Raw genomic sequence first — 21,949 nt, forward strand, 5'->3', positions numbered from 1 at the left:
GCAGAGACACCACCTTCATCAATGACCTCCACAGTACCCACCCAGGCATCGTAATGATGAAAGCGATAGCCAGATCCCACATGTGGAGGCCCGGTATCGATGTGGACTTAGAGTCCTGCGTTCACAGATGTAATACATGCTCGCAGTTAAGCAATGTACCCAGGGAGGCGCCACTAAGTTTATGGTCCTGGCCCTCCAAACCGTGGTCTAGGGTACACGTCGACTATACAGACCTGTTCTTGGGTAAAATGTTCCTTATGGATGTAGACACGAATTCCAAGTGGATTGAATGTGAGATAATGTCGGCTAGCACGTCCGCTGCCACTATTGAAAGCCTGTGGGCCATGTTTGCCACTCACGGATTACCCGATGTCCTGGTGAGCGACAATGGGCCATGTTATACCAGTGCTGAGTTCAAAGAATTCATGACCTGTAACGGGATCAAACATGTCACATCTGCCCCGTTTAAACCAGCGTCCAATGGTCAGGCAGAGAGAGCAGTGCAAACCATCAAACAAGGCTTGAAGAGGGTAACTGAAGGCTCACCACAGACTCTCCTCTCCCGAGTCCTGCTTAGCTACCGCACGAGACCCCACTCACTCACTGGGATCCCACCTGCTGGACTGCTCATGAAAAGAGCACTTAAGACAAGGCTCTCGTTCGTTCACTCTGATCTACATGAACAGTTAGAGAGCAGGCGGCTTCAACAAAGTGCATACCATGATTACGCAAATGTGTCACGCGAGATTGAAATCAATGATCCTGTATTTGTATTAAATTATGGACAAGGTCCCAAGTGGCTTCCCGGCACTGTCGTGGCCACAGAGAGGAGCAGGGTGTTTTGGGTCAAACTATCAAATGGACTAATTCACCGGAAACACTTGGACCAAATCAAACTCAGATTCACGGACTATCCTGAGCAACCCACCTTGGACCCTACCTTTTTTGGTCCCCCAACATACACACCAGTGGTAACCAGCACCACGGTTGACCACAAAGCAGAACCCATCATCCACAGCAGCCCTGCAGGGCCCAACACACCAGGCAGCCCAGCAAGGCCAGCTGCACAGCAGCCCAGCGAGGGCTCAACAAACAACACCAGCTTTCACACCGAGACAAGAAGGGTCCCAGATCGACTCATGTATTGTTGGGGGGTAGGGGGGGGGTAGTGTTATATATGTGGACTTGTATTTACTCTGTACAGCCACCAGAGGGCTCATCCCCTGGAGTCCAAAGGGACCCCATAATCGCTTGGGAGCACAGGTATTTAAGGAGGCTTCACAGGTTGGAGAGGCACTCTGGATACCTGCAATAAAAGACTAAGGTCACACTTTACTTTGAGCCCAGAGTGTTCAGTCTGACTCTTTCTCCATACACAACACAATGAGACAGGGTTCATTAGCAATCTCGTAGTAAAGGGTCCTCTGGGGCGGAATGATCATAATACGATAGAATTGCCTAAGTCCGAAACTAGAATCTTAAACTTAAATAAAGCCAATTACATAGGTATGAAGGGCGAGTTGGCTATGGTAGATCGGAAAAATAGATTTAAAAGTATGGCAATAGATAAGCAGTGGCTAGCATTTAAAGAAATATTTCATAATGCTCAACAAAAATACATTCCATTGAGAAGCACAAACTACACAGGAAAAGTGATCCATCCGTGGCTAACTAAAGAAGTTAAGGATAGCATTAGATTGAAAGAAGAAGCCTATAATGTTACGAAGAATAGTAGTTAGCCTGAGGATTGGGAAAGTTTCAGAAACCAGCAAAGGATGACCAAAAAATTGATAAAGGGGAAAAAATAGACTGAGAGAAAACTAGCAAGAAATATAAAAACAGATTGTAAGACTTCCACAAGTATGTAAAAAGGAAGAGAGTAGCAAAAGTAAACATTGGTCCTTTAGAGGCTGAAGTAGGTGAAATTATTATGGGGAATAAGAAAATGGCAGAAATGTTCAACAAATATTTTGTATCTGTCTTCACAGTAGAAGATGCAAAAAGCATACCAAAATAGTGGGGAACCAAGGGTCGGATGAGGAACTTAATGTAATTCATATAAGTAGAGAGAAAGTACTAGAGAAACTAATGGGACTAAAAACTGACATCCTCTGGACCTGATAGCCTACATCCTAGGGTTCTAAAAGAGGTGGCTGCAGAGATAGTGGATGCATTGGTTGTGATTTTCCAAAATTCCCTAGATTCTAGAATGGTCCCAGTGGATTAGAAGGTAGCAAATGTAACACCGCTATTCAAGAATGAAGGGAGAGAGAAAATGGGGAACTACAGGCCAGTTAGCCTGGCATCAGTCGTCGGGAAAATGCTGGAATCTATTGTTAAGGAAGTGATATCGGGGCACTTCAAAAATCATAACATGATCAGGCAGAGTCAACATGGTTTTATGAAAGGGAAATCATGTTTGACATTATTTAGAGTTTTTTGAGGATGTAACTAGCAGGGTAGATAAAGGGGAACCAGTGGATGTAGTATATTTGGATTTCCAAAAGGCATTCGATAAGGTGCCACATAAAAGATTATTACAGAAGATAAAGGCTCATGGGATTGGAGGTAATGTATTGGCATGAATAGAGGATTGGTTAATGGACAGAAACCAGAGAGTAGAAATAAAGAGGTCATTTGCAGGTTGGCAGGCTGTAACTAGTGGGGTGCTGCAAGGATCAGTGCTGGGACCTCAGCTATTTACAATCTATATTAATGACCTAGATGAAGGGACCGAGTATAATCTATCCAAGTTTGCTGATAATATAGAGCTGGGCGGGACAATAAGCTGTGAAGAGAACACACAGCATTTGCAAAGGGATATAGATAGACTAATTGGGCCCAAGTTTCCACATGATTTGCGCCTGATTTTTAGGAGCAACTGGTGGAGAACGGACTATCTTAGAAATCGCAATTCTCCACATTTTGTTTTCTGCAGTTCTAGTCAGGTAGAACAGTTCTACTTTGGAACAGAATTTTTTCTTCAAAAGGGGGCGTGTCCGGCTACTGATGCCTGATTTGAAAGTTTCCACAGTGAAAATGTACTCCAAACTAAAGTAGAATGGAGCAAGTGAAGATTTTTGTAGAACTGAAAAAACCGACCGAACGAGGGGGGGGGAGGGAAGGGAGCCGACCGAACGCGGGCGGCAGGGAGGGAGCCGACCGAACGCGGGGGGGAGGGAGGGAGCCGACCGAACGCGGGGGGGAGGGAGCCTACCGAACGCGGAGGGGAGGGGGGAGAAGGGAGAGAGCCGACCGAACACGGGGGGGGGGGGGGGGGGAGGGAATGCAGCCGTTCCAGACCACTGGCGGGAAAGAGAGAAGGCTGCAGGAAGCCTCGAAATTGAGGAGCCATTTCCCGACGGCAAAAGGCGGAGGTCGTCGGGAAACGGCTGCCTCAACTTTCTGAGGCTTCCTGCACCCTTCTCACTGCTACAAGAAGCCTCTGTGCTGATGGCAATGTACTTTTATTAAAAAATTTAAAAAACTAAACAGCTACAAAGAACTACAAAAATGGCCGAGTGCCAATGTTATTTTCACACTGAGCATGCGCGAACACTCCAACGCGCACGTGCAGCGTTGCCGGCAGGAAAAAAACTAATTTAAATAGTACCCGCCCCCTCCCCCTCCCACTTACAAAATTGTCGCGAGTGTAGGCTCCGCCCCCCTGCACGCCGTGCCAGGCAGACAAGGAGCTGCAGAACGCTCCAGAATCGCGATTTTTTTTTTTAGGCGCCGTTTTAGGCGCGAGAAACGGGCGCCCAGCTCGGAGGGGCGCCCGTTTTTTTTCTTGTGGAAACTTGGGCCCGTTGAGTGGGCAGTAAGGTTGCAGATTGAGTATAATGTAGGGAAATGTGAGGTTATTCACTTCAGTAGGAAGAATAGAAAAATAGACTTTTTTAAATGGTGAGAAACTTTTAAATATTGGAGTTCAGAGCGATTTGGGTGTCCTTGTGCAAGAAATGCAGAAAGCTAGAATGCAGGTGGGCAGCGGAAGCAAGCAGCAAGGAAGGCAAATGTCATGTTGTCCTTTAGGGCAATGGGGTTGGAGTATAAGAGTTAAGGAAGCCTTGCTACAATTGTACAGGGCCTTGATGAGACCACACCTGGAGTACTGTGCACAGTTTTGGTCTCCTTATCTCAGGAAGGATGTACTTGCCTTGGAGGCGGTGCAACAGAGGTTCACTCGATTGATTCCTGGGATGAGAGGGCTGTCTTATGATGCGATTGTTTAGAATGGGCCTATACTCTCTGGAGTTTAGAAGAATGAGAGTTGATCTCGTTGAAACATACAAGATTCTGAAGGGGATTGACAGGGTAGATGCTGAGAGGTTGATTCCTTTGACTGGAGTGTCTAGAACTAGGGGGCACAGTCTTGGGATAAGAGGTAGGCCATTTAAAACAGAGATGAGGAGGAATTTCTTCACTCAGAGTTGTGAATCTTTGGAATTCTCTGCCCCAGAGGGCTGTGGATGCTGAGTCTCTGAATATATTTATCATCATCATCATCATAGACAGTCCCTCGGAATCGAGAAGACTTGCTTCCACTCCTAAAGTGAGTCCTTTGGTAGCTGAACAGTCCAATGCGAGAGCCACAGATCCTGTCAGGTGGGACAGACATTCGTCGGGAGAAGGGGGGGTTGGGACTAATTTGCTGTACGCTCCTTCCGCTGCCTGCGCCTGACCTCTTCACACTCGCGGCTTTGAGATTCAAAGAGCTCAACGCACTCTCAGATGCACTTTCCCCACCTAGGGCGGTCTTCGGTCAGGGACTCCCGGGTGTCAGTGGTGATGTCGCACTTTACCAGGGAGGCTTTGAGGGTGTCCTTGTAACGTTTCCGCTGCCCACCTTTGGCTCATTTGCCGTGAAGGAGCTCCGTGTTGAGCAATTGCTTAAGGATCCTCGAGTATGGCATGTGAACTATGTGGCCTGCCCAGCGAAGCTGATCGAGTCTGGTCAGTGCTTCAATGCTGGGGATGTTCGCCTAGGCGTGGACACTGATGTTGGTGCGCCTGTCCTCCCAGGGGATTTGCAGGAACTTGCGGAGACATCGTTGGTGATATATCTCCAGTGACTTGAGGTGTCTTCTGAACATCGTCCATGCCTCTGATCCATACAGGAGGGCTGGTATTACTGCAGCCCTGTAGACCGAGCTTGGTGGTAGATTTGAGGGCTTGGTCTAAGAAAACTCTTTTCCTCAGGCGGCCAAAAGATGCACTGGCGCACTGGAGGCGATATTGAATCTGCATCAATGTCTGCCTTTGTTGACAAGAGGCTCCCGAGGTATCCGAAGTGGTCCACGTTGTCGAGGGCCGTGCCGTGAATCTTGATGACTGGAGGGCAGTGCTGTGCGGCAAGGACAGGCTGGTGGAGGACCTTTCGTCTTACGGATGTTAAGCGTAAGGCCCATGCTTTCATATGTCTCGGTGAATACATCGACTATATCCTGGAGTTCAGCCTCAGAATGTGTGCAGACGCAGGCATCATCCGCGTACTGCAGCTCAACGACAGAGCTTGAGGTGATCTTGGACTTGGCCTGGAAGCGGTGTCGATTAAACAGCTTCCCACTGGTTCTGTAGATTAGTTCCACTCCGGCGGGGAGCTTGTTGACTGAGGTGGAGCATGGCAGCGAGGAAGATTGAGAAGAGGGTTGGAGCGATGACGCAGCCCTGTTTGACCCTGGTCCGGACGTGGATTGGGTCTGTAATGGAACCGTTGGTAAGGATCACGGCTTGCATGTCGTCGTGGAACAGGCGAAGGATGTTGACAAACTTTTGAGGGCATCCAAAATGGAGGAGGACGCTCCATTAGCCCTCACGGTTGACAGTGTCAAAGGCCTTGGTAAGATCGAAAAAGGCCATGTATAAGGGCTGGCACTGTTCCCTGCATTTTTCCTGCAGCAGTCGTGCTGCAAAGATCATGTCCGTTGTGCCCCGTAGGGGACAAAATCCGCACTGTGATTCCGGGAGGAGCTCCTCTGCCAAAGGAAGAAAACGATTGAGGAGAACTCTAGCGACAACCTTCCTAGTAGCTGATAGCAGGGAGATTCCCCTGTAGTTGCCGCAGTCGGACTTGTCCCCCTTTTTAAAGGTGGTCACGATCACTGCATTTCTGAGATCTCCCTGCATGCTCTCCTCCCTCCAAATGAGAGAGTTGAGGTCATGCATCCGCGCCTCTCCGCCGTACTTTAGCGCCTCTCCGCCGTACTTTAGCGCCTCAGCAGGGATTCCATCTGCACCCTTAGCCTTGTTATTCTTGAGCTGTTTTATGGCTTTGCCTACCTCGTGCAGCGTTGGGGTTTCGTTGGGGTTTCAATGAGGTGCTGTTGGGTCGCATGCTGCGGGATAGAGTTGAGAACACTCGAGTCAAAGTCAGCGTCTCGATTGAGGAGATCTTCAAAGTGCTCCTTCCAGCGGGCCCTGACTTGCTCGGTGTCCTTGAGGAGTGTTTCCCCATTCTTGGCCAGAAGTGGGGTGGCGGCTTGGGAGTTTGGACCATAGGTGGCCCTGACTGCAATGAAGAATCCTCACATATCGTGGCTGTCGTATTTGAGGAGTTGTTGTATCTCCTGTGCTTTCTCCATCCACCACCTGCTCTTTAGGCTCCAGGTTTTTTATTGGATCACAGCCTTGAGTCTGTAATGTTGCTTTGCAGCTCCCGAGTTCGGTTGTTGCTTGATGCTCAGAAATGCTCTGCGCTTACGATCTGTTAGTTCTTGGATCTCCTGATCATTTTCATCAAACCAGTCCTGGTGTTTTCTGGTTGTGTAATCAAGTGTCTCTTCACAGGCACTGGTTATGGAGACCTGGAGGGCAGACCAAGCGCTGTGGGCATTCAGCATCTCAGGGTCATTGAGGCACGCCAGATTGGCTGTGAGACACTGGCTGTATTGGTCTCTCTTAGCTGGGTCTTTAAGTGCCCCGGCATTAACTTTTTTGCGGCACAGCTTCTGCTGTCCCCTCTGCTTTGGGGCTATGTTTATATTGATGATGGATCGGATTAGGCGATGGTCCGTCCAGCAGTCATCAGCTCCTGTCACGGCGCGGGTGATGTGCACACCCTTGCGATCCCTGGCTCAGACGATGACGTAGTTGAGCAGGTGCCAGTGTTTGGAGCGAGGGTGTTGCCACGATGCCTTGTATTTGTCCCTCTGGCGGAACAGGGTGTTGGTGATGAGGAGTTCGTGTTTTAGACATTTTGTCAGGGGTAGGGTACGCTGGAGTTGGCTTTCCCTAACCCCTCCCTGCCAATCACGCCTCCCCAAAGGGCTGTGTCTTTGCCGACCCTGGCATTAAAGTCACCTAGGAGGATCAATTTGTCGCCCGTGGGTACGCAGAACAGGGACGTTTCGAGGTTGGAATAAAAACCCTCTTTAGCCTCGAGCGTTGCATCGCGTACTGTGGCATACGATCTGATGACTGTGGCGCATTGATTCTGGGATAGAGTAAGGCGAAGAGTCATGAGGCGTTCGTTAACCCCGCAGGGGAAGCCTTTGAGGCGGTCGACCAGTTCATTTTTGACGGCAAAGCCGACTCCATGAAGATGGCATTCTTCCTCTGGTTTTCCTTTGCAGAAAATGGTGTAACCTCCATGTTCCTTGAGCTGGCCTTCCCCTGCCCGCCGGGTCTCGCTTAGGGCGTCAATGTCAAAACTTCTAAGTTCCCGGGCACCTATGACGGTGCGGCGTTCCGGCCTGTTGCTGTTGGAATTGTCCATGAGAGTCCTGACGTTCCAGGTCCCAAACTTCATATTGGCGAAGTGGAAGATGTTTGTGCGTGAGTTCTTTTAACGTGGGGTGGCCGCTGCACACCGACAACCACACAGGCTTAGCTGAGCAAAGTCTTGGTCCAGTGGCAAGGGGGTCCAAGATGACTGGAGACCAGGCTCTGCTGTATAAGCCTAATTGCCTACGGCGAGATGTTGGCCGCAAGCTCGGCGCCGAGTAGTGCCATTGATGGCAGATGGCCCGAGGCTTGGTTGGGGGGTAGGCATTGGGAAGGTCAGCTGACTGCTGGTGTTCCGAAGGATGTTTTGGGAAGTTTCTTCTAAGATTAAAAATTTCCCCAGTGGTTTCCAAGTTGTTTTAAAAGTTTAAGAGTTTAAAAGTATTTACAGATTATTTTTTTTTAAAGTTACAGAGGTTGATTGAAGGTTTAATAAATAGATTAAAAGTTATAGAAAAAAAGTTCTCCAAGTTGATTAAAAATTTTAAAGTTTTCCCGAATTGTTTAAGAAGTTTAAAAGTTGAAGAATTGAGTCCGTTTGGCCGGTTCAGTGCCGGCCCCGGAGTCCCTTCAGCCAGTTTAGTGCCGCCCCAGGCAGAATGTTTCACAGTACTGCCGGAACACTCCACCCCAGTGTCTTCCTTGTGGCCGGCGGGCCCCAAAGAGTCGGCGGGCCCCAGAAGATTCGATGGGGGTCCCTTCGGCCTGGGGTAGAAGCAGGCCGGTGCGAAGTCCCTTTGGCCTGAGGTAGAAGCGGGCCGATGCGGGGTCCCTTCGGCCTGGGGTAGAAGCGGGCTGGTGCGGGGTCCCTTCGACCTGGGGTAGAAGCGGGCCGGTGCGAAGTCCCTTTGGCCTGGGGTAGAAGCAGGCCGGTGCGAAGTCCCTTTGGCCTGGGGTAGAAGCAGGCCGGTGCGAAGTCCCTTTGGCCTGGGGTAGAAGCAGGCCGGTGCGAAGTCCCTTTGGCCTGAGGTAGAAGCAGGCCGGTGCGAAGTCCCTTTGGCCTGGGGTAGAAGCAGGCCGGTGCGAAGTCCCTTTGGCCTGGGGTAGAAGCAGGCCGGTGCGAAGTCCCTTTGGCCTGGGGTAGAAGCGGGCTGGTGCGGGGTCCCTTCGACCTGGGGTAGAAGCACGCTGGTGCGGGGTCCCTTCGGCCTGGGGTAGAAGCGGGCTGGTGCGGGGTCCCTTCGACCTGGGGTAGAAGCACGCTGGTGCGGGGTCCCTTCGGCCTGGGGTAGAAGCAGGCTGGTGCGGGGTCCTTTTCGCTCGGGATAGAAGTGGGCTGGTGCGGGGTCCCTTCGGCCTGGGGTAGAAGCAGGCCGGTGCGAAGTCCCTTTGGCCTGGGGTAGAAGCAGGCCGGTGCGAAGTCCCTTTGGCCTGGGGTAGAAGCGGGCCGATGCGGGGTCCCTTCGACCTGGGGTAGAAGCACGCTGGTGCGGGGTCCTTTTCGCTCGGGATAGAAGTGGGCTGGTGCGGCGTCCCTTCGGCCCGGGATAGAAGCGCGCTGGTCAGGGTCCTTTTGGCGGGTTCCTAGGAGGTTATCCGCACATCTTGTTCAGCCTGCGTACTGCCCCTCAGTACGGGACACACACACCCAGCACTGGGACACACACACACCGCATCAGAATATATTCAAGGCTGAGATAGATAGATTTTTGGAGTCTGGGGGAATCCAGGGATATGGAGATCCGGCAGGAAAGTGGAGTTGAGGTTGATGATCAGCCATGACCTTATTGAATGGCGGAGCAGGCTCGAGGGGCCACATAGCCTACTCCTCCTATTTCTTATGTTCTTAGAACAAGTATTTCAGTGCTGCTATCGTCTGAGCTGGTACTGAAGAAGTAGCCACTGCAAGAATTTGTGCTACTTTTAAGGTATTTTCTACTTGTATGTGAAGGTTAAACAATTGAAAAATAATAGTAGATCACTTAACTTGCGTACACTCCTATTTTGCAACACAGAAGGAGGCCTTTCGGCCCATTGTGCCTGTGCTGGCTCTTTGGGGAAAAGCTGTCCAATTTGGTCTCGTACCCCATCTTTTTCTCCATAACTCTGCAAATCAATCCTCTTCAAGTACTTGATCAATTGCCTTTTGAAAATTCCTATGGTATCTGCTTCTACCACCCTTTCAGGTAGTGTGTGAAACAAATTCTCCTCATTTCCCCTCTAGTTCTTGTTTCAAACTTCAGACCTCTGGTTACTGACCCATTTGCCAGAGGGAACTGTTTCTCCATACTTGCTCTATCAAAACTCCTCATAATTGTGAATACCTGTATTTGATCTCTCCTTAACCTTCTCTTTTCTCTAAGGAAAAGAATCCCAGCTTCTCCGATCTCTTCACATACTGAACTTCCTCATCCCTTGCATCATCCTGGTAAACCTCATCTGTACTATCTCCAAGGCCTTGACATCTTTCCAAAGTGTGGTGTCCAGAATTGTAAACAATACTCTAGCTGAGGCCTAACCAGTGAACTGTAAAGGTTTAGCATCACTTACTTAATTATTATGCTCCTTACTATTTACTACATTGCCAAGTTTTGTATCATCCCCAAACTTCAAAATTGTGCTCTCTATACTCCAATCCAAGTCAATCCAAGTGGAATGGGTAGACACATGGCAGATGAAATTCAATGCAGAGATGCGTGAGGTAATATATTTTTGGTAGGAAGAATGAGGAGAGACCAGACACACTAAATGGTACAATTTTAAAGGGGTATACAAATCTTTGAAGGTGGCAGGACAGGTTAATAAAGCAGTTAATAAAGCATGTGGGATCCTGGGCTTTCTAAATAGAGGCATAGAGTACAAAAGCCAGAAAGTTATGCTCAACCTATATAAAACACTAGCTGGAGTACTGTGAGCAATTCTGGGCGCCACACTTTAGGAAGGACGTGAAGGCTTTGGAGAGGGTACAGAAGAGAATGGTTCCAGGGAAGATGGAATATAGTTACGTGGATGGACTAGAGAAGCTGGGTTTGTTCTCCTTGGAGCAGAGAAGGCCAAGAGGAAATTTGATAGAGGTATTTAAAATCATGAAGGATTTAAATAGACTAAATAAAGAGAAACTTTCCAATGGCTGAATGGTCAATAACCAAAGGGCACATTTTTAAGGAGATTGGCAAAAGAACCAGAGGCAACTTGAGGAAAAACCTTTTACACGAGTGGTTAGGCTTTGGAATGTATTGCCTCATAGGGTGGTGGATACAGATTCAATAGTAGTCTTCAAAAGGCAATTGGATAAATATTTGAAGGAGAAATAATTTCAGGGATATGGGGAAAGAGAGGGGAGTGGGACTGACTGGATTGCTCTTCGAAGGAGCCATGCAGACTCGATGGTCTGAATTGCCTCCTTTTGTGCTGTAGTGTTCTGAGTCTATGAACAAGAAAAGCAATGGTCTGAATACCAACCCGTGAGGGACTCCACTACATACTTCTCTACCAGTCAGAAAAATATCCATTCACCACTACTTTCTGCCTCCTACCCATTAGTGAATTATATGCCCAAGTTACCACCATCCTTTTAATCGCATGTGTATCTATTTTCTGAATAAGTCTAGTAGTACTCTGAAAAAAGTTTATCCTGCACATATAAACCTTGTTTTCTTTGGGCTGATATATGTTGAAGCTGTTTTACTCAATAGTTTTTTCATTGCTAATCATAAAATTGTATTAATTTTATAATTCAGTATTCTGCAGACAAAGAAGCCTGCCTCAAAGTGAGAGTATGGCCCCAATATTTGTGGGGGAGGCGGAGGGAGGAGGGGGTGAAGTTCTGGACAGAAAATCTGGAAATATAGGTTTCCTGGACACCTGCAGATGTTAACTGCAGGACGTCTTTTAATTTGTTTTACAGGTATCCCTGGGTGGGAAAGCCTGTGGCACAAGGCTGCAGCCAAGGAGCAGAGAACAGGCAGGGAGGGAGGGAGAGGTCATTGTCAGGGGTTTCAGATGGTGGGGGGGGGGGAAGACCATGGAGGTGGGGGGAGATAGGTGGGAATCGACAATCGTGAAGCTGGAAGTAGATAAGCTTGTTGGTCCGGGGGGGCAACACTCTGGCCCACAAGCAGTGCTGCAAAAATAACTAGCTATGGGTCTGACCCATCTCGCCACCTTTTAGCTGCCGGGATTCCTGAGGCCCTGGAAACCCGCCTCCTGAGAATGGATTGATTGTCTGTCCCACCTCCATTAAAACGGGCAGGGTGGAGTTGTGTTTGGTATTTTTCACATTTTGGGGCCAAAATTGCCTCTCTGAACGGCCTGTTAATGCCTCCGGGGGGCGCTAAAGGCTTTTCACCTGGGCCAGCTGGCCAGAGTACTCACCCCCAAAATTTCCCCCGGGGCTCGGAGCGCGAAAAGTGCTTTGCACCACACCCCGCAATTAGCCCACCAGCGCGGCGCACACAGGCCAATGACGTAATCGCCCTGTGCACCGACCCCTTTGCGATGTGAGGTCGGCGTGGGGCAATGCCACCGACAGCTTCGCGTGGTGAGAAGCTGTGGTAACTGGGACGCCCCAGACCACCCTTAAAGGGGAGATGATAGCGCCGCGGCTGCCATCTTTTCTGTGTCGGCCGACTGCGGCCACTGGTGCGACCGGGCCGCCAACACCCTGCCTGCCCTGCATGAGGTAGAAAAGGCCATCCGTCAGCTCAAGAACAATGCATCGGGAGCGGATGGAATCCCCGCTGAGGCACTAAAGTATGGCGGAGAGGCACTATTGGCACGAATGCATGACCTCATCTCTCTCATCTGGAAGGAGGAGAGCATGCCAGGAGATCCCAGAGATGCCGTAATCATGACCATCTTTTAAAAAAGGGAACAAGTCCGACTGTGGCAACTACAGAGGAATCTCCCTGTTGTCAGCCACTGGGAAAGTCATCGCTAGAATCCTCCTCAACCATCTTCTCCCTGTGGCTAGGATCTCCTCCCGGAGTCACAATGCGGATTTCGTCCACTACGGGGTACAACGGACATGATCTTTACGACGCGACAACTGCAAGAAAAATGCAGGGAACAGCACCAACCCCTGTACATGGCCGCCTTTGACCTTACAAAGGTCTTTCACACTGTTAACTGCGAGGGACTATGGAGCGTCCTCCTCCGTTTCGGCTGCTCCCAAAAGTTCGTCAACATCTTCTGCCTGCTCCACGACTATATGCAAGCCATGATCCTGACCAACCGATCCACCTCAGAACCCAATCCATATCCGGACCGGGGTCAAGCAGGGCTGTGTTATCGCACCAACCCTCTTCTCGATCTTCCTCGCTGCAATGCTCCACCTCAGACTCCACAAGCTCCCCGCTGGAGTGGAACTAAACTTTAGAACCTGTTCAACCTTCGTCGCCTCCAGGCAAACCAGAATTCCCACCCACCCTTTCCTTCAAGGACTGTCTGTCTCACCTGTGACAGAGATTGTAATTCCCGTATTGGACTGTTCACTTAGAGTGGAAGCAAGTCTTCCTCGACTTTGAGGGACTGCCTATGATGATGGTCCAGTGGGTGCCACTAAAGCGGCTGTAGAGTACGCAATAGCCCTCCCCTTTAAAAGGGGAATGAAGTTGTGACTTCACACATCCGCATGGCGCTAATGTGCTGAGCGCAGCACTGAGCATTGCACCTCGTGAACGCCCTGTCACCGGCACCACATTTTTTGGCTCTAAGAGCCCAATTCCGAAACATTTAGCATTCCGTCTCGCCCGGGCACAAAATTTTCTTTTCATTTGAACTGTGCGGCCAAAACCGGGCGCGGGGCAATTTCGCCCCCTTTATCTTCTCACCCGACCCAACCCCACCCGTCCTTCGGGGGTAAAGTATCCTTCTGTGATACGGCAGAATAAGCAGAAGATCACCTGATACTGAGGGTGAAAGCTGTCTTCAGGGGCAATGTCTCTAGCTTTTTCCCCCCCATGGCCAAATGGCAATCTATGTGTGAATGTTGAAATTCTTTCAAAGTAAACAGGGAAGACTCTACATGTGGTATTTAAAAATAAAGTGTCTTCCCCCCCCACCCCCCGGTCTGTGAATTCATCCAGTGTATAGCAGGATAGGACACAGCAGAAAAATCCCAGCAAGTTTCCCAGTGTGTGCTGATCTGTATTGCAGTAGCAGTAGATGTGCTACAGTTTGATTCTGTACCCTGACATTAAGGAGGGGGAGGAAATCACTGCACGTTTCCATGAGCATTTGCTATTCAGTAATCCCTGCTGGACATGTGCATATATGAACAGCAACTGAGGATCGGATCAGGCTCTGTTGTGATTCCCCAGGTGTTGAATAGCTCTCCAACACTCTACGGCAACACTTGTATGTGAGTAGTGGCTGCTTGGATGACTTTAAGAGCTGCTGGTACTTGTGGAACCATACCCCAGGAAGGAGTCAAGACCATGAATGAGGAGGGGAGTAATTAGTAACAGGGTTGCCAAGAAGGTAAGGTACCAAACCTGAATTTGAGACGCATGTTTTTTAAAGTGCATGTTGGTAAGCTAATTATACTGCAACTCTGCAGCATCTCAATTCATAGTGAGATATTCGAGAATTGATTTGGGTGCACAACGCAATGCGAGAGAGAAAGCAAGTGCAGCCAATACTAACAACATTCAATGTCGGGGACCTCTATAATGCTGGTGGTTACTATGACATAAGGCTCCCCGAGATTTAACGTGGAATTTACTCTGAACACAGATAGAAAAGTATTGCGTGTGGTAAATCCATTACTGCAGATTCTTTATTATTTTACTCTTCTCACGATAACTCCCATATGTGAATATTTAAATGTTTGTGTGCTCCTGGCAGTGCAGTACATTTCTTTAGACAAATGTGGAGAGTGAGCTGGCTAAATTGACCCTGGATTTTAGTGGGGTTCTCCCAATCTCCCGCTGGAGAACCCCCGAGGAAATTCCAGGTTAGTATGTCCAAGCAGTATGGGAGGGTGGGTTTAAGCTTCTACAATCTGCTTCATGCATCTTCTGCTGCGTGCGTGCAGTTCCCAGAGTGAGGCAGGTTATGTGCTTTCTCTGCTCCATGTTCCTGTGTCGCTGTTAGCTCAGTTATACTCTTGCGACTGCTGTTTTCTCTGCTCTATACCACACACCCTCTTTGTCCAGGCTGTTTCTGTGTTCATCTCAGCTCTCCAACGGTCCCTGCTACTGTGGCTTTGTCTTTCTTGCTTTTAGTGTGTAACAAAACAAATCTTTAAGTCCCCGGCCGGCACAGTGGCCGGGAGCAGTGGTTGGTTCCCGAGAAACCCCTGCAGTCAGGCAGGCGAGTGCCAAGCAATGGTGTTTCTGGCAAAGAGAAGGGTGGCATAAATCATTAACCCATGGTCATTATCATTATGGACGCCAATCTCACTACTGAGTTGTGAACTTCAGTATTTGTGCAGTTTCTTGTATAAACTGAAGCCTGCTGATTTCCTACCTTGCCTATCTTTACTAGCATTTGTCCATAACTGCCAACCAGAATGGTCACATGATGAAGCGTACTCAAAAGTGACATTAGTTATTTTTATTAATGTAGATATAGACTTGTTGTGGGGACCGGGTGGTGCAGTGGATTAGACATTGTTTTTTTACATCTAGGATTTGGGGCTAAATTCAGCCTGGTCTGTTGGAATCAAACTTCATTGAATGAAATGAGTGCTGGCAGTCTCAGTCCAGTTCCTAGTGAGCATTGCCCTACAGCACAAAATTACACTTTAAACTCGGCAATTGGCAATCTCATTTAGGTAGGCACAGGAAATGTTAGTAATACACAGGTATAGAATGGTGTGCTCTTCTGTGATTTAGAGCTAAGGAACTTTGTTGGGCCAGAGTAAGGGGAGCTTTACTCTGCATCTAACCGTCATATACCAGACCTAGGAGCAGTTAATGCTGACACTGGGTGCCTTTCCCCAGCACTAAAATCTCACTATTATTCACAAAGAAAATCATATTATGCAAATATATAGACATATTGCTGTGAGGTATGTTTGAGGTCATTGCTGAGGTAGCAACAATAATGTTCATAGTCAGGGACTTTACTCCTGTCTAATTGTGCAATTCAGAAGTCTTGGTAATCGATGCTGGCAGGCAGTTCATGCAGATAAGCATAAGCTTTAAAAATAGTATACTCGTAATGCTGTTATGGATTCCAAAGAACAAAATCCAGGCTTATTGATGTATTGCCCAAGAGTTGTAAGAATTTAATTTGTTCTCGTTTGTTACAGGTCAGAGTGGTGCTGGTAACAACTGGGCCAAAGGTCATTACACTGAAGGTGCTGAACTGGTTGACTCTGTTCTGGATGTAGTGAGGAAGGAGGCTGAGAGCTGTGATTGTCTCCAGGGGTTCCAACTCACCCACTCACTGGGTGGTGGTACTGGTGCTGGCATGGGCACACTCCTCATCAGCAAGATCCGTGAAGAATACCCCGACAGAATCATGAACACTTTTAGTATTGTGCCCTCGCCCAAAGTATCCGACACTGTAGTTGAGCCTTACAATGCCACCCTATCTGTCCACCAGCTTGTGGAAAACACCGATGAGACTTACTGTATTGATAATGAGGCTCTTTATGACATCTGTTTCCGTACCCTCAAGCTGACCACTCCCACTTATGGTGACCTGAACCACCTTGTATCAGCCACCATGAGTGGTGTGACGACCTGTCTGCGTTTCCCTGGTCAGCTCAATGCTGACCTGCGTAAACTAGCAGTGAACATGGTCCCCTTCCCCCGTCTGCACTTTTTTGTGCCAGGTTTTACTCCTTTGACCAGCCGTGGCAGCCAGCAGTACCGCGCCCTCACCGTACCCGAGCTCACCCAACAGATGTTTGATGCCAAGAACATGATGGCCGCCTGTGACCCTCGGCACGGCCGCTACCTGACTGTTGCTGCTGTTTTCCGGGGCCGTATGTCCATGAAAGAGGTGGATGAACAGATGTTGAATGTACAGAATAAAAATAGTACCTATTTTGTGGAGTGGATTCCCAACAACGTTAAGACAGCTGTCTGTGACATTCCACCTCGAGGCCTCAAGATGTCTGCCACCTTCATTGGCAATACAACAGCCATCCAGGAGCTGTTTAAACGTATCTCTGAGCAGTTTACTGCCATGTTCCGGAGGAAAGCCTTCTTGCATTGGTACACTGGTGAGGGTATGGAAGAGACTGAATTTACTGAGGCTGAGAGTAATATGAACGACCTGGTATCTGAGTACCAGCAATACCAGGATGCCACATCTGGGGAGGAGGCTGAAGAGGAAGAATTAGGCGGAGAAGAAAATTAAGCTATATATTGTGCATTATCTACAAAGCTTCAGATGTGCATTTCCTCTATTGCCATTCCGCACTTTCATGTTTTGAGATCAAATGCTACTTTTTAAGGGAATAAATTTAAATAATTGCAATGCAGTTTTGTTTGGAGTGTTGTTTTCAAAGTTTGAACCCAATGAGGGATCCTCAACCCCCAGACAGATAGTAATCAGTGGCCAAATTGAATATCAAAAAAATGTAAGGTAGTTGTGTGAAGATATTTTAGTTATATAACAATTGTACGGGCTTAGAAAAACAAGATAGATGAACCTTGAAATTATCCCCAAACTTTTATAGAATAATTAGAAAAATTTATGGCAAGCGCTTCTGGTCTTCACATTTATAATGGAAATTACGGATGTAAACTCATCACCTTGTAATTGCATAATCTGGCCACTGGGTGACTTTTTCCACAAGCCATTCAAAATGCTTTCTAAACATTTGTCATGAACATGTTTGATCCACCTTTTTTCCCTCAATAGTTGAAATCTCGATGTCCAAAATAACCGTTTATACAAAATATATATTTTTTAATGACCAAATTTGTGATTAAAATGTATCCATTGAATTGTCTTGTGTCTTTTAATGCCTTCATAAAAGTTTTTACTTGGAGCCCTCATCCTCTCAGAAGCTTAGGTTTGGATTTCATATTTTTACCCAGAGCTCTGAGCTGAATTTGGGTTGTGCAGAAGGGCATGTGCGACGTACCTAAATGCATTAGTCAAACATACTGATGGAATATGTTTTAGCTTATGGTCCGCTTTTCAAATTATTTGAAAAGTTGAAAGGCAAATTTCAAAAACTTAATTAGAGTAAAGTTTATATTGAGTGTCTTTGAAACCGAATAAGAGTGAGAAAAATATGTTTGTACTGGTTACACACATAGCTAAACTTCAGAAAATGTATTAAACTAAGACATGAAATCAGAGAGTGAATCTTTCTCAAGCTAATGCTCAATCTTCAAAACCAGTGAATTTTGAAGCCATTTAATGATCTGACCTATGTTTTGTGGACATTTAGAAAAGGTCATTGCTAGCACAATGTGATAGGAAGGAAGAGAGACATAGTTACAAGGGCAGTGTCTTAGCTCATTTCTAATTTGAATTTTTTTCGGTTGAATTTTACAATCTAACTTAAGCATCTGAAGGAAACAGATAAAGGAAGAGAGTAAGGGAACCGGATGAGAGAGCCTCTAGCCTCTCCAGTTGCCCATGTGGGGAGTGGATGGAGGGTTAAGGGTGAGATGAGTGCAGCGGGGTGGAGAGGGGGACACGGGTTGAGTGGGTAATTCAAAATGGAAGAGGTAGGAGTATTGATGGCAGTAAATAAAGGTGGTTGGAAGGGAAGGTGATGGGGTAAAGGATGCAATGAGAGTGAGGGTGTGGGAATGGAATTACTCGGGACCACATTTTTCCCCAATCCCACTCAAAATTCAGCTGTTGGTGACTACCACACCATTCAACCTCGCACCCGAGAGCAAAAGAACAGTAGAAAAGGAAGGAGAGAGGAAAAAATTGTTAGAGAAGTTAGACAAGAAAAAGAGAAGCAGAAGAGGAGAGCCAGAAACTGCAACATGAACACAAGAGACCGTAAGAGAAACCATATTCTCTGACTTAAACCTTGTGCAATGCTCATATGAGATGGACTAGTAATAATTGCAGGGAAGAAATTTGGCATGTTAGCATCGTCCACTAGTGTCTGAGGGGCGTTAATAGGTTTGCCGCAGCGAATAAATTTGGCATGTTAGCATCACACATTGGTGCCTGGGGGGCGTTAATAGGTTTGCCGCAGCGAATCCAACGCCGCACGTGAAATTCACCCAGGATTTAGCGCATGCGTGAACATTTAGCGGCTACCAGATCGTGACGTCAATGTGTTTAGAGGGCCCTGTTAACGCCCAGATGCAAAATTGACTCGCCCCCTGCCTTAGCGCCGGGCGTGAACAACGGCAACAAAAGGAGGTGTGTTGGCTTCGGGTGGCTGCCGTAGGAGCGGTATTTGAGGGGATCAACATTCGGTTTCATTTTAGTTGCTAATTGATGCTGTTTTGTAGTTTCATGTATCGAAACAATCCGTTTTCAATGAGTTGAACATTACTTTCAGGAGTGTTCTGCCTGATAAAAACGTGTCACTTTCATTCTGCTGAGATTTCAAAGTCCTACACTTGGGATGTGTTAATGGGGGCTAGACTGGCAATCGATCTCGCCCTCCAGCATCAATGTCGGAGGCAGAGAGAAAGATTGGAAAATGTGGCCAAAGGGAGGAGGGCCAACATGGCTCTATACAGCAGGCCTTACCCTCCCAGGCCATTCCGGGAGCACTTCTACATAAATTTAACTGAGGAGCAGTGTTTTCGAAGGCTCTGCTTCAGCAAAGATGTGGTTACAGAGCTCTGCCACCTCTTGCAGCCAGACCTCGAGCCTCAGATAAGGACCACTACCACGCTCTAGGTAGAAGACAAGGGCACCGTTGCTCTTGAGGAGAGGGACAGGAGGAGGAACATCAGCGAGGGAGGAGGCAGCCACTCAATTGGTGATATGCTCCTTCTGTACCATGTGGGAACTCAGGGACACTTCCGGTGTCCCTGACGACTACGTGTGCGGGAAGTGTATCCGCCTCCAGCTCCTGACTGACCGCATTGCGGAGTTGGAGCTGAGGGTGGATTCACTCTGGAGCATCCGCGATGCTGAGAATGACGTGAGTAGCACGTGTAGCGAGTTTTTCTTACTGCAGGTGAAAGGTCCACAGCCAGATAAGGAATGGAAGACCAGCAGGAAGAGCAATGCAAGGAAGGTAGTGCAGCGGTCCCCTGCATTCATCCTCCTGCAAAACAGATACACCGCTTTGAGTACTGTTGAGGGGGATGACTCATCAGGGGAGGGCAGCAGCAGCCAAGTTCATGGCACCGTGGCTGGCTCTGCTGCACAGGAGGGCAGGAAAAAGAGTGGGAGAGCAATAGTGATAGGGGATTCAATTGTAAGGGGAATAGATAGCGTTTCTGCGGCCGCAACCGAGACTCCAGGATGGTATGTTGCCTCCCTGGTGCAAGGGTCAAGGATGTCTCGGAGCGGGTGCAGGACATTCTGAAAAGGGAGGGTGAACAGCCAGTTGTTGTGGTGCAGATTGGTACCAACGATATAGGTAAAAAACGGGATGAGGTCCTAAGAGACGAATTTAAGGAGATAGGAGCTAAATTAAAAAGTAGCACCTCAAAAGTAGTAATCTCGGGATTGCTATCAATGCCATGTGCTAGTCAGAGTATGAATCGCAGGATAGCTCAGATGAATATCTGGCTTGAGCAGCGGTGCAGCAGGGAGGGATTCAAATTCCTGGGGCATTGGAACCGGTTCTGGGGGAGGTGGGACCAGTACAAACCGGACAGTCTGCACCTAGGCAGGACCGGAACCAATGTCCTAGGGGGAGTGTTTGCTAGTGCTGTTGGGGAGGAGTTAAACTAATATGGCAGGTGGATGGGAACCAATGCAGGGAGACAGAGGGAAACAAAATGGAGACAGAAGCAAAAGACAGAAAGGAGATGAGTAAAAGTGGAGGGAAGAGAAACCCAAAGCAAAAAACAAAAAGGGCCACTGTACAGCAAAATTCTAAAGGGTCAAAGTGTAACAAAAGGGCAAGCCTGAAAGCTCAGTGCCTCAATGCGAGGAGTATTCGGAACCCAGGAGAGGGCTCTGAACTAGTTAGAGTGGGTGAGAGCTCAGATGAACAGCACTCCAAGAAAGAATGCAAAAGGCAGGAGGCAACAGAGCAGAGTAGCACTGGGGTAAGTGTAAACCACAAGGTGATAGGAAGGGACAATATGTATGAATAGAAAGGGGCTGCAGGAGGGGTCAAAACTAAAAATCATGGTTTAAAAACTAGTATTAAAACACTCTACCTAAACGCACGCAGCATTCGAAATAAATTAAATGAGTTGATGGCACAAATCATTACAAATGGGTATGATTTGGTGGCCATTACAGAAACGTGGTTGCAGGGTGGCCAAGACTGGGAATTAAACATACAGGGGTATCTGACAATTTGGAAAGATAGACAAGAAGGGAAAGGAGGTGGGGTAGCTCTGTTAATAAAGGATGGTATCAGGGCAGTTGTGAGAGATGATATTGGCTCTAATGAACAAAATGTTGAATCATTGTGGGTGGAGATTAGAGATAGTAAGGGGAAAAAGTCACTGGTGGATGTAGTTTATAGGCCCCCAAATAATAACTTCACGGTGGGGCGGACAATAATCAAGGGAATAATGGAGGTATGTGAAAAAGGAACGGCAGTAATCATGGGGGATTTTAACCTACATATCGATTGGTCAAATCAAATCGCATGGGGTAGCCTTGAGGAGGAATTCATAGAATGCATACGGGATTGTTTCTTAGAACAGTATGTAACAGAACCTACAAGGGAGCAAGCTATCTTAGATCTGGTCCTGTGTAATGAGACAGGAATAATAAACGATCTCCTAGTAAAAGATCCTCTTGGAATGAGTGATCACAGTATGGTTGAATTTGTAATACAGATTGAGGGTGAGGAAGTAGTGTCTCAAACGAGCATACTATGCTTAAACAAAGGGGACTACAGTGGGCTGAGGGCAGAGTTGGCTAAAGTAGACTGGAAACACAAACTAAACGGTGGCACAATTGAGGATAAGTGGAGGACTTTTAAGGAGCTTTTTCATAGTGCTCAACAAAAATATATTCCAGTGAAAAAGAAGGGCGGTAAGAGAAGGAATAACCAGCCGTGGATAACCAAGGAAATAAAGGAGAGTATCAAATTAAAAACCAATGCGTATGAGATGGCCAAGGTTAGTGGGAAACTAGAAAATTGGGAAAATTTTAAACAACAGCAAAGAATGACTAAGTAAGCAATAAAGAAAGGAAAGATAGATTACGAAAGTAAACTTGCGTAAAACATAAAAACAGATAGTAAAAGCTTTTA

At 47.6% G+C, this 21,949-nt stretch overlaps 1 protein-coding gene across 3 annotated transcripts in view; it reads left to right on the forward strand.

Moving 5' to 3' along the window:
* The window catches only part of LOC139232556 (tubulin beta-4B chain-like), a 106,064-nt gene extending 88,525 nt beyond the window's left edge, over positions 1–17,539 (forward strand). For all 3 annotated transcript variants that reach the window (XM_070862974.1, XM_070862976.1, XM_070862977.1), the window contains one exon: positions 15,923–17,539. In XM_070862974.1, the coding sequence (XP_070719075.1) occupies positions 15,923–16,980 (1,058 nt within the window). In that variant the 3' untranslated portion in view covers positions 16,981–17,539. The remainder of the gene's footprint in view (positions 1–15,922) is intronic.
* Positions 17,540–21,949: the final 4,410 nt, after the last annotated feature.

Source organism: Pristiophorus japonicus, chromosome 20 (assembly GCF_044704955.1).
Source record: "Pristiophorus japonicus isolate sPriJap1 chromosome 20, sPriJap1.hap1, whole genome shotgun sequence".
NCBI classification, from domain to species: Eukaryota; Metazoa; Chordata; class Chondrichthyes; family Pristiophoridae; genus Pristiophorus; species Pristiophorus japonicus.